Genomic DNA, 12,518 nt, shown 5'->3' on the forward strand with positions numbered 1-12,518 from the left:
TGTTGAAATGACTCAGATGTGATATACTGAAACCTAGAAAACTGAAATAAGTGAAAAAATTAAACAATTTTAAATCTCATTATGAATAACAAATATTTTCTGATGTTACATAAACGACTAAAACTATTTTGTTTTATCTAATCTAAGAAATTATAATCACACGTTTCTTTTTCAAAAAGAACCTTCACCATTAAGAAGAAATGAGAAAATATCTAATACTACCATAGATTTAGCCCGTTCTGTTTCTTGGAGTAAATCCAATTTATTTTCACTTTTTGTTGCTGTTAGATAGGGTAGGATATTTGGAAAAGGTGATACATTTATGGTTTGTGCTACTCATACGGGTATATATATATCGGAGATTGGAAGTAGGATCCTTATTGAGAGAAGAGGAAAATGACGAGTAGCAGAAGTCGTCCGGTTAGCATCAGGAATGGAAGAACGATGGATTTTGTAGAACATATAATTCAAATGGTTTATTCAATGTAATGTTTTCATATTTTACGAATGCAGTGTGTGAATCAGCATGATACAACTGATTGGTTAACCCTTATTCAAGTCTTCGTTCATTACACTTTTAAATCTATTTTAATTGTATAACTGCGAAATATTGGACTGATAATATTTTTATGTTATCCTAATTTACAAGATTTCATTGGGCTTACTACCCAGTGATATCGGTTTCATCGTTCTTAATATATTAATTAATTATGCACCTATTGCACAAATTATTTCCCATTGGTGATGGAGTAGGACCATATAATTACTGTACCAGTTTTCGAGTTATAATAATATAATGTATGTCGAATTGCTGTCTTCGTCTCCTGATTGGTTATTTGAAATAAAATAAACTGAGTGTGGTAATTGAAATCTGTGGTAGTCCATTTGTATTATTGATTACAGAGAAGGTCAATAATATGAGTGATATAAGTGAACCCGTAATCAGTGAATTGTATAATCTTATAATAAGATTAAGTGGTTTGTAAGAAGTTGAAGGTGATGACAGTTACAAGTATTATATTATTCATTAAAATGATTAATTTAAATGCCTTTTTAATTAATTCAAACTTTTGTGGAGATTGTAATAATTTCAGTAGTTGAGATCGTGAGTCGATTAAAGCTGGACCACCATGGAAAACCTGGAAGCACTGTCAATTTAGTCGACTGGAGTTTCACAAGTCAACTAAATCACTTACACTATGTGTGGAAAAACCAGTTATATGAAAGCAATCAAAATAGCACTAACCTCCAGAAACTAAGTCGATCAACAACCCAACCCAGTGTACTAATATCGGACCATAAAGCAGTGAATCCTACTCAGTTGATGACAGTAAACTGTGTTTTGCCGTATGAGGGTATCTCCAACCAACAAACTGACCAAACAACGCTCGTTCGTGTTTGTCGAATATGAAAACCCATTAACACTTAAATATACGTTACTTACACGTGTAATTGTTTATCCACTTCAAATTAACAGACTTGCACTCAAGTTGTTTATATTTGAGTAGGATGTCAAGCCGTCGTCAGTCTATCAGTTACAACTTAAACTGCTCTGAAGCAGATTAAACTTAAGATTATTTCTCTAGAGGGATTGGGAATGTGCAACTGCTGTCAGTCGCTAACAGAGACGTGACAAACTGAGTGCCACTGAAACGCTGAGTCCTGAAATGTAGCGCCTCCTACATTTTCTTGGTGTAAACAGACCTCTTTATTATGGATCGTTATATGGATGTCGTGATAGATAAACTGAACGACCAAGAAAACTAAACTCAGTTTGCTTTTCCGATTCTTCAATTGGTAAATTTCCCGATATCAAGAATAAAGTTAGTACGATCCGCTTTCAGTCAGGTAAGTAATGTGAAGAGTTTGCTCAAAAATATCAAAAAGCACTTCACTTGTGAAAGTTATTGTCAGGTCAGATTATACTATTAATATAGTGACCATGGAACAAAAGATCATAGTAACAAAGATAGTACGGAAGTAAGCCATTCGAAGTGGAGAATCAGAATAAAGCTCAGTTGTATATGGTAATACTCACCAAAACAATTTTAATAACTTCGTTGGACGTCTTACAATATTCGACAGACACCTAAATCACTATTTCTACGGTTATTTTTTACAAACGCTACAAATACTGGAATTATTACCCTGATCAAACAACGGGAATTAACTGTACCAAAACACTGAAAACCATCTAGCTATCTATTCCATACCGTTACTTAGCAATTTCATACAGAATTAATATTCTAATTCAAATATGATGACACATAATAACCAACTGCTCTTACACGAAACTAACCAACTGAGAAGTATCTCCGAATTCATATATCACGCGTGAAATAATGGTAACATCTGAAACTTAGTCCATTAGAAAATCCGGTCAACTCTAATTTAAAATTTGAGGTAATTTATAGATACTAGTACGAGCACTCAATTACGAGTTCAATCTTGTAGTTAGTACACAGAAAGTAACTGCATAAAAATGATTATATATAGCCTGCTAAAGTGAATTCACATAAAGAACAAGAACTTCATTGTAGCAATTGTCATTACTTGCAGTTCGTATGGTGAAATGGACTGAATTTAAGTGCGGAAATGTGACATTCTAATAAGCAATTTCTTCAACAAATGAATCTTAGAAACCACTTGCTGTTCACAATTACTATAAAGACAAAAGCTGTATGTCTTTATCGGAATCTGCTAGGTATCGTTTAATCAAAGGACCTAACTATCAGAAAATCCGATGCCATATTTTCTTGCATCCCGGCGTTATTACTTCAAACTAACACCACAGTCGCTACTAGTCCTGACTAGACAAGAACCGAGCATACCTCATTTTGTTTTCTTTAAGTTAATTGTAATACGAGAATCTTGGTTTCTACAAAATTCCTTTTATCTTTTACGTAGGACAACTGGCCTTAAGTTGCCTGGAATTATGCCGCAAATTCGGAATCAAAAATTAACTAAGCCGGAGTAGAGCATATAACAATTATTGGGTTATATGACCATAATTACATAGTTCAAATACAATATTTCACAAACCATCCAGTTAGTGAGACAACAAAGACACTAATTGCAGAGACCTGAAATGCATCATGAAAGCATATTTCAAGAAATTTCCTACAATGGCAAATTTAGATGGCTTAATAAGGCGCTGGACGTGCCCGACCTGTTCCAACACTACTTCCACGCATGGGACCACCACCTCGACCTCCTCGATTGGCGCTTGAAGTAGGATTCATTGCCCCGCCTCGTCCAAACCCAGGATTGCTCTGTTGAGAACTGGAATTCATAACTGCAGCAGGTGGTTGAGCACTTCGACTAGTTGCATTCAAGTTATTTCTAGAATTCGTATCAGGATTACTAGATCCATCGCCTGAACGAGTTGACTGAAAATTAAAAGCAACGATTACAATGATTAAAAATGGTGATCAGATGAGTTGTCGATAAACAAAATGAGATAGCAAGAATTTTTAGCGATGTAGTTGGCAAAAATCTTTAAAATGATAATGAAACGTAGAAAAATGACGTACATAACCATCCCAGTGATAAAGTTTATAGCATAAGTAAATGCTTTTAAGTCGTAACTTACCCAAGGAATTACATCAGTATTTACAAATGAGGTTAGTTGTAAGGCTGAATATATAGTTTATGGATCAAATCTGGAAACATCGGTGACAAGATTTCTTACTTCCAACAGTAAAATTAGTGCACAAATCAATTAAATACAGCTCAAGACCATAACAAGCAAGGTGGATATGTTATCATCTGCGATGATGATATAGTCCTCAAACCATGTAATTTATTCACAAGTCGGCAACCTACTTATTCAAGACTGAGACTTAAGACGTCAACGAAAAAGAGGTCCACTTACTGAAAAGGTAGTTTAAACTCCTATTACCACAACGACAATTTTAACGGACTGTTAGTGTTATTATAAGACAGCTACGATTCGTAGATAATGCTTCAAACTCTATAAACGTTTTGTTTGACATAAGGGTATCAAAGTTGTCGTGATTAGTTTCACTGCTGCTTTTACGTACCAGCATGTTCAACGAAAGAAATAAGTCTATGTACCTCTCATCTTTCTTATCAAGTCGTTAGTAGCGCTTAATTTTCCGTATCTGTACATATACTGATCTACATTTTTAAACGTAATACCACTGAAATAAGAGAAAATATTTAAGGACAACAAAATAATAACCAAGACTGCAACAACGTTTATTTCACACAGAACCTCAAGTATAAATTGAAATACTTTAGAATGAAGTGTCCTCACGCATTACAACTACATACTGTTTAAATACAAAAAATTATGGAAAACCCACCTGGCACCTATTACATTGTTCTCGCCATGAAAAGTTAATATTACCACACTGTGGACAGCTCCAGTCACCTTCCCTTGAACCTGCTTGAGCCGAACCGACGCTAGGTCGTACAGAAGAACCATTGGTAATTGCTCCACGGGCACCTCGAGAGGCTGTGCTTGCTCCGCGACCCATACCTGGATACTCCTTGGAATCAAAGTGGGCAGCCAGCTGAGGGTTGTTCGCTGTAAGAGCAGCAAGGCTGGCCGCAGCAGCCGCACTGTTATTCATCAAACTGGCAACAGTGTTCCCACTGGCAGCCGCAGCCACAGCTGCGACAGCCAGAGCAGCAGCAGGATTGTTTGGTCCATTTCCATTTCCTCCCAGCAAACCACCTCCCCCAGGAGGGATAATAACTGGTCTTTGACTGTTAATAGCTTGTTTGACTTCAATCTTTCTTCCCAAAAATTCATGCTCTAGTAGAAACACAAAATAAAAAACAATCAGTAACGACGAGTGAAACATATCAGGAAATGTTGAAGTAAATCATGTTAGGAAAATACCTTTAAACCACTGAATAGCCGATTGGACACAACTTGGATCTTCATAAGTTACAAGCGCTTCGCCTTTAGGTATACCTTTTTCTTTAAATATCCATATCATGGGCATACCGCTTTTGGAATTGATCTATATCGTAAATTACCATTACTGTAAATAGATACCTTGATTTTCCCGACGACACCAAATTGAGACTTCATCACATCGTGATCAATATTTTGAGGCAGATTACTGACAAAGATTGTATCCTCCCGGAGTCCATCAGCTGAACAATCGGTTTTACTTTATGAATGAATAACTTACGATTAGTGACACTGGGCAAGTTGGAACCCGATCGAGAACCTAAAAAAGTAGGACGAGAAATATGACTCATATAAAAGCTGCTGAGTTTTCAGCTATCAAATTTGGAAAATTCACTGGAAATCACTTACCGCCAAACTTGTTATATCCACCTCTTTGGCTGAAAAACACTAATCTTCGTTAAATTCAAAATAGTGAAAACACAAAAACACCAGAAGACAACTTGCTTCTGTAAAAAAAATATTAAAGTGGGGGAGCCAAAAATACCAAGACTCACACATATACCATAAAACCATTGACTGGTAATTACCAATAAAGTTACCCAAAACACTGACGAAAAACACAGCTCCCACTCAAATTGAACCAAATACGCGACTGATTGGGAGACACTCAAAAATTTCGATCAAAACTCAAAACACCGTTCGATATTCAGATGTACCAAAGATTTTGGATTTAACATACCTGCTGCCTCTTCCAGAGCCCAATCCACCGCGAGTGTTCGTGCCAGTTGGGTCTTGGAGGAAAGCGACTGGATTAAAACCTGAAATTCAGAAATCCCATATTGTCAAGAAAATCTAACCTGCAAGTCCTTGTTCGTGAGCTATGGCCTCTAAAATCGCTCCATTAGCAGACATCGTTTGCCCAAAAGCATTAGCCATGAGTGGCCCAAACTGTTGCATATCTTTAAAAATAAGAAAAGGTTATAGTGCAGTACCGGTACTGAAGCCTGCTTGGACAGCTGACAATCCAGGAGGCATACCTTGCCCCATTCCAGGATACTGATTGAATGACCCAGAGAAATTAGGGTAAGCAAAGCCTCCGGCAGCTGAAAATTATAAACAACAAGTTATCAAACAAACCGGGTTGCATAGGGACTTGTGAACCGTCTACCTGACATACGGGAATCGAAGAGGTTTGGTTGTAAGCAGAACCTGTTTGGTCAAAATTATATGAAGCCGCTGACTGAGCCCCAAACATAGAGCCTGGAACTCCAGCAGCTGGATTTCCTTGTTGAGAAAGCGCATAACCTTGAAGCAACTGAGCGTTTTGATCACTTGCTGTTGGATAGTGGAAGGGGGGGTAGCCAGCTTGACTAGCCTGTTGCATGTTAGCATATGTGAACTCTAAAACCAAGAAAAGGACATATAAACTTGTATTTTGGTCAACAAATAAGTTCAAATTCATTTCGGCAAACCAAGTCTTAGGTTAATTGCTGGTTAATAACGCAAGACATATAGAACAAAAAGTACATGCAACTGTATTTAGATAAATGGTAAGTCAATCTATTCACTTTAAAGATTTAGCTTTATTTAACGTTTTTCAAGCCAACTGATTGACTCATCCAAAGGGGAGTTTGAAATAATTCTTATTTATTACAACAATCAGTAAGATGTTCCATTTAGGCAACCAACATCTGCAGCGGTGCTGCATTTTCAGAAAGTTAAGTTAGGGCCAAGGAGGATTGACCCTAAATGTTTCATCCTCCACTATTTCAGGGATTGCCATCTTTGGTGGTTGGGCTTTCCGGAGTACGAAGTCAACACTAAAAACTCACAAAAGGTCGTGTGATTGGCCTTCTATCGTCTTTCTCTGGGCCTTGTTAAACGCTCCTCGATTGGTACAAGTACTACTCACCTTATTCAGGTAATTCAAAAAGAAATACTTTCCCACACAACAAGCAACCGTAAATTATTAGCCGCCCTTGTTCTTCGGACAGCACTAGAGATGGAAATACATTTTGGAAAGAGCTTCTCATGTTAGCACACCTCAAGCGAAAAACCACAGGTGCAACCGTGAATGCATGAAATAAGATCGGTCAAACTGAAGTAGGAACTATAATTAGAAATGTATTACATACTGAGACAAGTAAACAGTGACAAGAGGACTAGATATTAAAGCCGTGACTCAAGTAGTTAACCTCGAACCCGATGTCTGCTAGCCCAAGCTCACATGCCAAAACAAAAAGAATTTAACGAGTAGAGATAGTGATGTCAACGGTCATGGAGAACTAACCAAGAAAATGTCCAGAAAGAGTGAACGAAATATGGGAACATTAACTCTACGTCGACTGATCGCTAGTCGTAGCTCGAAGGACATCAAAACTGATATCATTTACTCAGCTCGTCACTCAATAAAATACTAACTCCAGAATAACCTCAGCATTACATACATTTTTGAAGGAATCCGACACTTGATCCCTGCTACAGATAAATATGCAGTCGTCGGTTAGGACTGTAGTGCGCGAGATTGTTCTAAGCGATCAAAATAGTCGATTGACTTTGCTTAAAATCGGCCAGTGGTGCAGATGCATTAACTCTTCATTTTCCACCTATCTCTGGGCTTTATCATTACACTACACTTGCTAATCCTCAAACTCATTTCTTGTTTTTGAACCATCCATAGTTCTTTAAAGCCAACTACACGATAAACATATGGAGACGGGAACATATTGCTTGAGTAAGAAAGTAACTAACGTGTATGCTATGCCGTTAGGCATTTGTTGTACTTGAATCTGTCTAACCTGTTACGTTATTGGTTGGATGGTGCGATTAAGATACATCACCGTACAGTAAGACTGAATCAGTTGAGAAATTCAGCTTCTTTTAAGGTAAAAGAACTAACACATCACAGGCTTCTGGCAATTACTTTTCGTACAACTTCGGGAGCGCGACCAAAATTAAATAATGGTTTCGAACAGGGCGAAATCTCACTCCGATGGGCCCGAACACTTAGCATGAAATAGGCTGTTATGGTTGTTCATACCTGGCGTTGATCTTGAAACTAGGGCGATAGGAATAAGTGAAATGAGCCATTAGGCTTCCGAGCTTCTCGAGTGATACTTTCAGGTCAGCATGCCTAACCGTGCTTGAACTACACAACTTATGGCAAACTACGTAATTTACAGTCGCGGGTTTGTTATAGAGGCCCAGTAAGATTATTTTAGCCATTTGATCGCAATTTAGTCTACGAATGACTGAAAATAAACGGGAATTGCCGTTAAGGAAATTGCCAGTTCCACACGACCTCTTAAATGGCCAGCAACTGGCAAAATGCTTGAAACATAGAAAAGTCCAGGACTTATAAAATGAAAGACAGTCCCCAAACTAGTTAGCTTCTATCCAAGTTGACTACAAACTAAAACGTAAAATGAAAACAACAGGTAACTTTTCTACTCACGATCAGCCATCTCTGATTAGCGCGTAACAACTGTCTTTCACTGATTAAAACACTTACAGTTATCAAGTAAAACTCCCTTCACTAGAAATACCAAAGTATAATATACCAGGAAGAAAATCTATCTTAGTTTTCCATCATAAGCAAATTACCAACGAAACATTCAACTTCACTTGGTCAAGGTAATGGATTCCGCATTTACTTAGTTATGGTGTCTGATGATACAGATTCGGATTTTCAGATCTGTGTAGTGAAGACAGAACGCCTACAGCCCATGTTGTTCCTTTTCTAGTATGCTTCTGTAAGTGTCTAGCCTTCTCTTGAATGAGTCAATTGAAGGCGCTCACACCACTTCTTCAGGTAGCAGGTTCCTAGAATTTATGACTGTGGGGAAACCTGTATGCTACGGGTAATTTGTTCGTTCTTGATTTTTCTGCCCGCCTTCTGTTACCTCTGAGTTCTCCAAATCTGTAGAAGGAAAAACAGAAGATTTACCAGGTCCAAAATCATTTCTTCGTACTATATACATCAAGATCAGATCACCTCATAATCTGCGGTAAGACAGAGTAAAGAGGTCTAGCTTATCAAAACGCTCTTCGTCTGGTAAACCTCGGAGTTTTGGAATCTCTCGGGTAACTGCCCTCTGTACATTTTTCAAGATACCCGAGTCACCTTTCAAACAGGGGCTTGCAGTCTGAAGAGTTCTTAAATTTAGTTCTCATCAAGGTTGTGCATACTGTAGTGAACACAGCAGTATCTAAGTCCGTAAGTCTTTTTTGAAGCTCAAAGTGTTCTAAACCTCTCAGCTACGACCTCGTGGCAGTGAGCCGTGGTCGTAAATTCATGACCCAACGTCACCCCGAGATTCTTATGAGACCGGACTACGAGTGTTGGCATTTCCCCTACGCTACACCTATTTACATTCGTATCCTCAAAGTGTATGTAAGCGCACTTTGCTGCGCTGATAGACATCAGCAATTTTTTAGATCAGCTAATCATAAAGTGGGCATGAGTCTGTGTCTCCTGATATTTCCCACCAGATTTTTACATCATCAGCGTAACGTAACATTGGGGGCTCAAATATATTTGTGAGTTCATTTAGATACACTATAAAAATTGAAGAACCAAAGACAGGACTTCGCGCTACTCCACTAAGTACTAGTCTTCAGAAGAAGCACATAGAATTGATTCTTACTTTCTGTCTATAACCTATCAGGAAATCGTCAAGCAATTTTAGAGCAAGTCTGCTGACGCTCCCACTTTCTCTTTATTCTGATGGTTGACTGAATTATGAAGAACTCCATATCTCAAGTGAAACACGGAATACAACTAGATGATTCGAACTTTGAGGATGACCTGGTTCTTCTATTTCATACTCGCGAACAAATATAAGTGAAGACAACAAGTGTAATGGCAGCATCTGTAGCAGTAGGTCTCATCACACACAAGCGAAAAAGTGACATCTTCAAGTACAATATGGAGAATACCAACACAATCACACTTGATGGAGAAACTGTGGAAGAAGTGGAATCACTCACGAAATCCACTGCGGCAGACAATTTCTGACTTTAAGTTCGGGTCTAGTTCTTCGTCCAGAAGAGGCTCCTGAGTGAAAATTTTCCCGAGATAGTATGCCATAGGCTCTGATTTCTCCTGATTATCCTCTATCATTTCAGATCTACTCCTGTTAATTAGATTGAGAATTCAATGCTGTGTCCTTGTTCTGTAATTTCTGTACGAGAATAGTCTCTTGGGCTGCTTGGCTACAAATGGTTAGTTATGTCCATAACTAACCAATCAAATCGTTGTTTAAGAGCCCATCACGTCAATCTGCTCTGATGTGTCTGTAGACTATCCCTGTTGCATATTACCTGTCAATCGAAGGACATTATTATTGTATTATATTAGCGTGACTCATAATTTTTATTTACTTCGTCGACATGCAATAATGGTAGGTATGTTTGTGTGTTCCAACTAATATGTATAGTTCATTTGATTATTGCACTGATTGAATTGTTTTAACGTTTAAAAAAGGATAAAATTTAGAGCCACGTTGTCCTTGTTCCGACTATAGCTTTCACGTAGACTATGGGATCTCCAGTATCGCGTTTACAGTCCTAGCAGTATATCTGCAGGACAAACTAAATCCTACACAGATTGAGCTAACTGAATTTCATATTTTCACTGAGCTTCCTGGATTTTAATTATACACTTATTTTGTACCGACCTGTAACGTTCCACCGCACTTGCTACGCCAAGGCTAATGGCTATGCTCCAATATTTCTTCCTTTGTCTTAGTAAATGTCAAATATCCCGATCTATCCAGTGATAGACGATCTTCTTCTTAGGGACTGTCCATTGCATTCCGCGACAAGCGTACTCAGATCGTGGAGAAAATAGAATGAAGTAGAATAAAGTGTCAGATTCCTCTGATAAATTACATGGAAGACAAAAGTCAACTTCTAAATAACTTCACGAATATTCTTGATTTGAACCTTTTAACAGTATACATATCCTATACTACTATGGTTAAGCTACTAATTAGGGTATTCCACACCCATTATTTCTACCCACAGTGTATGTCCAGACTGCAAATACTCTTGAACTTCCCTTCAAACCCCAAACTTGATTGACCGAATTAACGAATTATTTGTTCCATCGAATCTAATAGGCATTGATTGGTTGTGAAATTTGTACCTCTCAAAATCAGAGAAGCAATAAGGGGCTCATACCCATATAAATCTACTGTCTTAGATCGAACCTGATCAGAATCCCGAATCGACGTCCAAATCTACTTTGCCTATATCCTCCCGAGAGCAAACAATCATTTAAGTGTATTCGTACTCGTATGCAAAGTGAGTAATGAGGCGGAGCTTCCAATCAGGGACCAATAACCTTGCAAAGGTCATGGAAAGACTTATGAATAAATTTATCCGTTTCAGCTATCAATCCTTTGATAAAGACAGATTTGGAGAGAGATACAATACCCCTCCGATACCTTGATTCTTCATGAGGACTTTGGTAAGATATACTACTGGACCGACTGAAATTTCTGCTTTTAGTGCTAGAAAATACAGAATGTCAGTGCTGAGTGATGGTTACTATTTACCCACCTCCCACTTTCATGTGACTTCGGTTTTAAACTCTTCATCACAGGGAGAATTTTAGTTACCATTCTATGCGATATCCCAAGTTTCTCCTTCAAACGGCATTCTGCACCCAACGTAGCATATTGTCTTGGGTTTTCTCCTCAAAACATTGGGTGCGCTGTATCTCAAATTGCTCAAAACCGCCCTTGGTGTCCACCCAAGACTTCATCTGGATGAAAGTTCTTCCATAATATCTTCTTACACTTAGAAGAAACCTCACTTTTACAACGTATCCGGAGAATGACAGTTGAAAACGTTGTCGGACTAAATAATAAACCCTACCCACCTCAATTCGGACTATTGGACTAGAAACCAGTTTATAACAGAAACACGGAGTGAATATAAGCATAACGTTTCATAACTCTCATGATCCCACCCTAATGGATTACTGGTATGATATGTTAGCAATATACATATGGGTTCCCGTCTATTTAAGACAAAACGCAAAAGAGCTCCTGCGGAAACTCGTACAAACATTTGTTCTGGATCAGCAAGTTGTGAAATTCCCTATGTTAAGTGATGGTTATGACACATTCTTCCGAACCTTTCATAAGAAGGATGACACTCGCTCTGACACTGTAGTTACTAGAAATGGTTACACTCAGCGTTACTCCTCAACAACTTCCACTATTACCCAGTTTGTTTTCGCTCCTCCAATTCGCAGGGAGGATAAGTAGAACCATACCCCCTCGTAACCAACAGGGCCCTTATACTCAAGTTCATGTCGCAATGAGTAGGCAGCTATCTAGCCTGAAGATTGAGTTATTTCTCTGGGACAGAAGGATAATCTTTGTTTTGACTCCTAAATAACTTGGAAGGGTCAAATGTTAGCAGACAAAAATTTGAGTGGAAATAAAAACAGAATAATCTCTGGCAAACTACAAGGCAAGACTGTATTTATGATATTCATTTCCGCAATCTTTAATCACTATTGCTACGTTATTGCCTTGCCATGGAGTCGAAAAAATCTGCACCACTGCCTCTGTCACATTTTTTTAAAGCCTGGTAACCAATCTTTACTTCAGCTAGT

At 38.2% G+C, this 12,518-nt stretch overlaps 1 protein-coding gene across 2 annotated transcripts; it reads right to left on the bottom strand.

The window, feature by feature from the left end:
• Positions 1-2,970: 2,970 nt before the first annotated feature.
• On the bottom strand, positions 2,971-8,398 carry MS3_00005787 (uncharacterized protein). Of its 2 annotated transcripts, XM_051213866.1 has the most exons (11): positions 8,343-8,398; positions 6,026-6,289; positions 5,881-5,991; positions 5,746-5,847; positions 5,628-5,706; positions 5,297-5,325; positions 5,169-5,207; positions 5,030-5,130; positions 4,871-4,994; positions 4,329-4,783; positions 2,971-3,389 (listed from the first exon to the last, which is right to left on the bottom strand). In XM_051213866.1, the coding sequence occupies exons 1-11, from the start codon at positions 8,350-8,352 to the stop codon at positions 3,144-3,146; spliced, it is 1,560 nt and encodes a 519-aa protein (XP_051069879.1). In that variant the 5' UTR covers positions 8,353-8,398; the 3' UTR covers positions 2,971-3,143. The 2 variants fall into 2 exon arrangements, with proteins under 2 accessions (XP_051069879.1, XP_051069880.1); XM_051213867.1 differs by having other exon boundaries at positions 2,975-3,389; positions 5,297-5,706; positions 5,746-6,289.
• Between the last annotated feature and the right edge of the window lie 4,120 nt (positions 8,399-12,518).

The sequence above is a fragment of the Schistosoma haematobium genome, chromosome 3, assembly GCF_000699445.3.
Source record: "Schistosoma haematobium chromosome 3, whole genome shotgun sequence".
Lineage (NCBI taxonomy): Eukaryota > Metazoa > Platyhelminthes > Trematoda > Strigeidida > Schistosomatidae > Schistosoma > Schistosoma haematobium.

What these genes read in the sequence shown, in the direction of transcription:
- MS3_00005787 (XM_051213866.1), bottom strand. An exon ending in ACAAGTCCCTATGCAACCCG is followed by an intron (nt 5,992 to 6,025) that starts GTTTGTTTGATA and finishes TATAATTTTCAG; the next exon opens with CTGCCGGAGGCTTTGCTTAC. An exon ending in TGGATATAACAAGTTTGGCG is followed by an intron (nt 5,208 to 5,296) that starts GTAAGTGATTTC and finishes CTACTTTTTTAG; the next exon opens with GTTCTCGATCGGGTTCCAAC.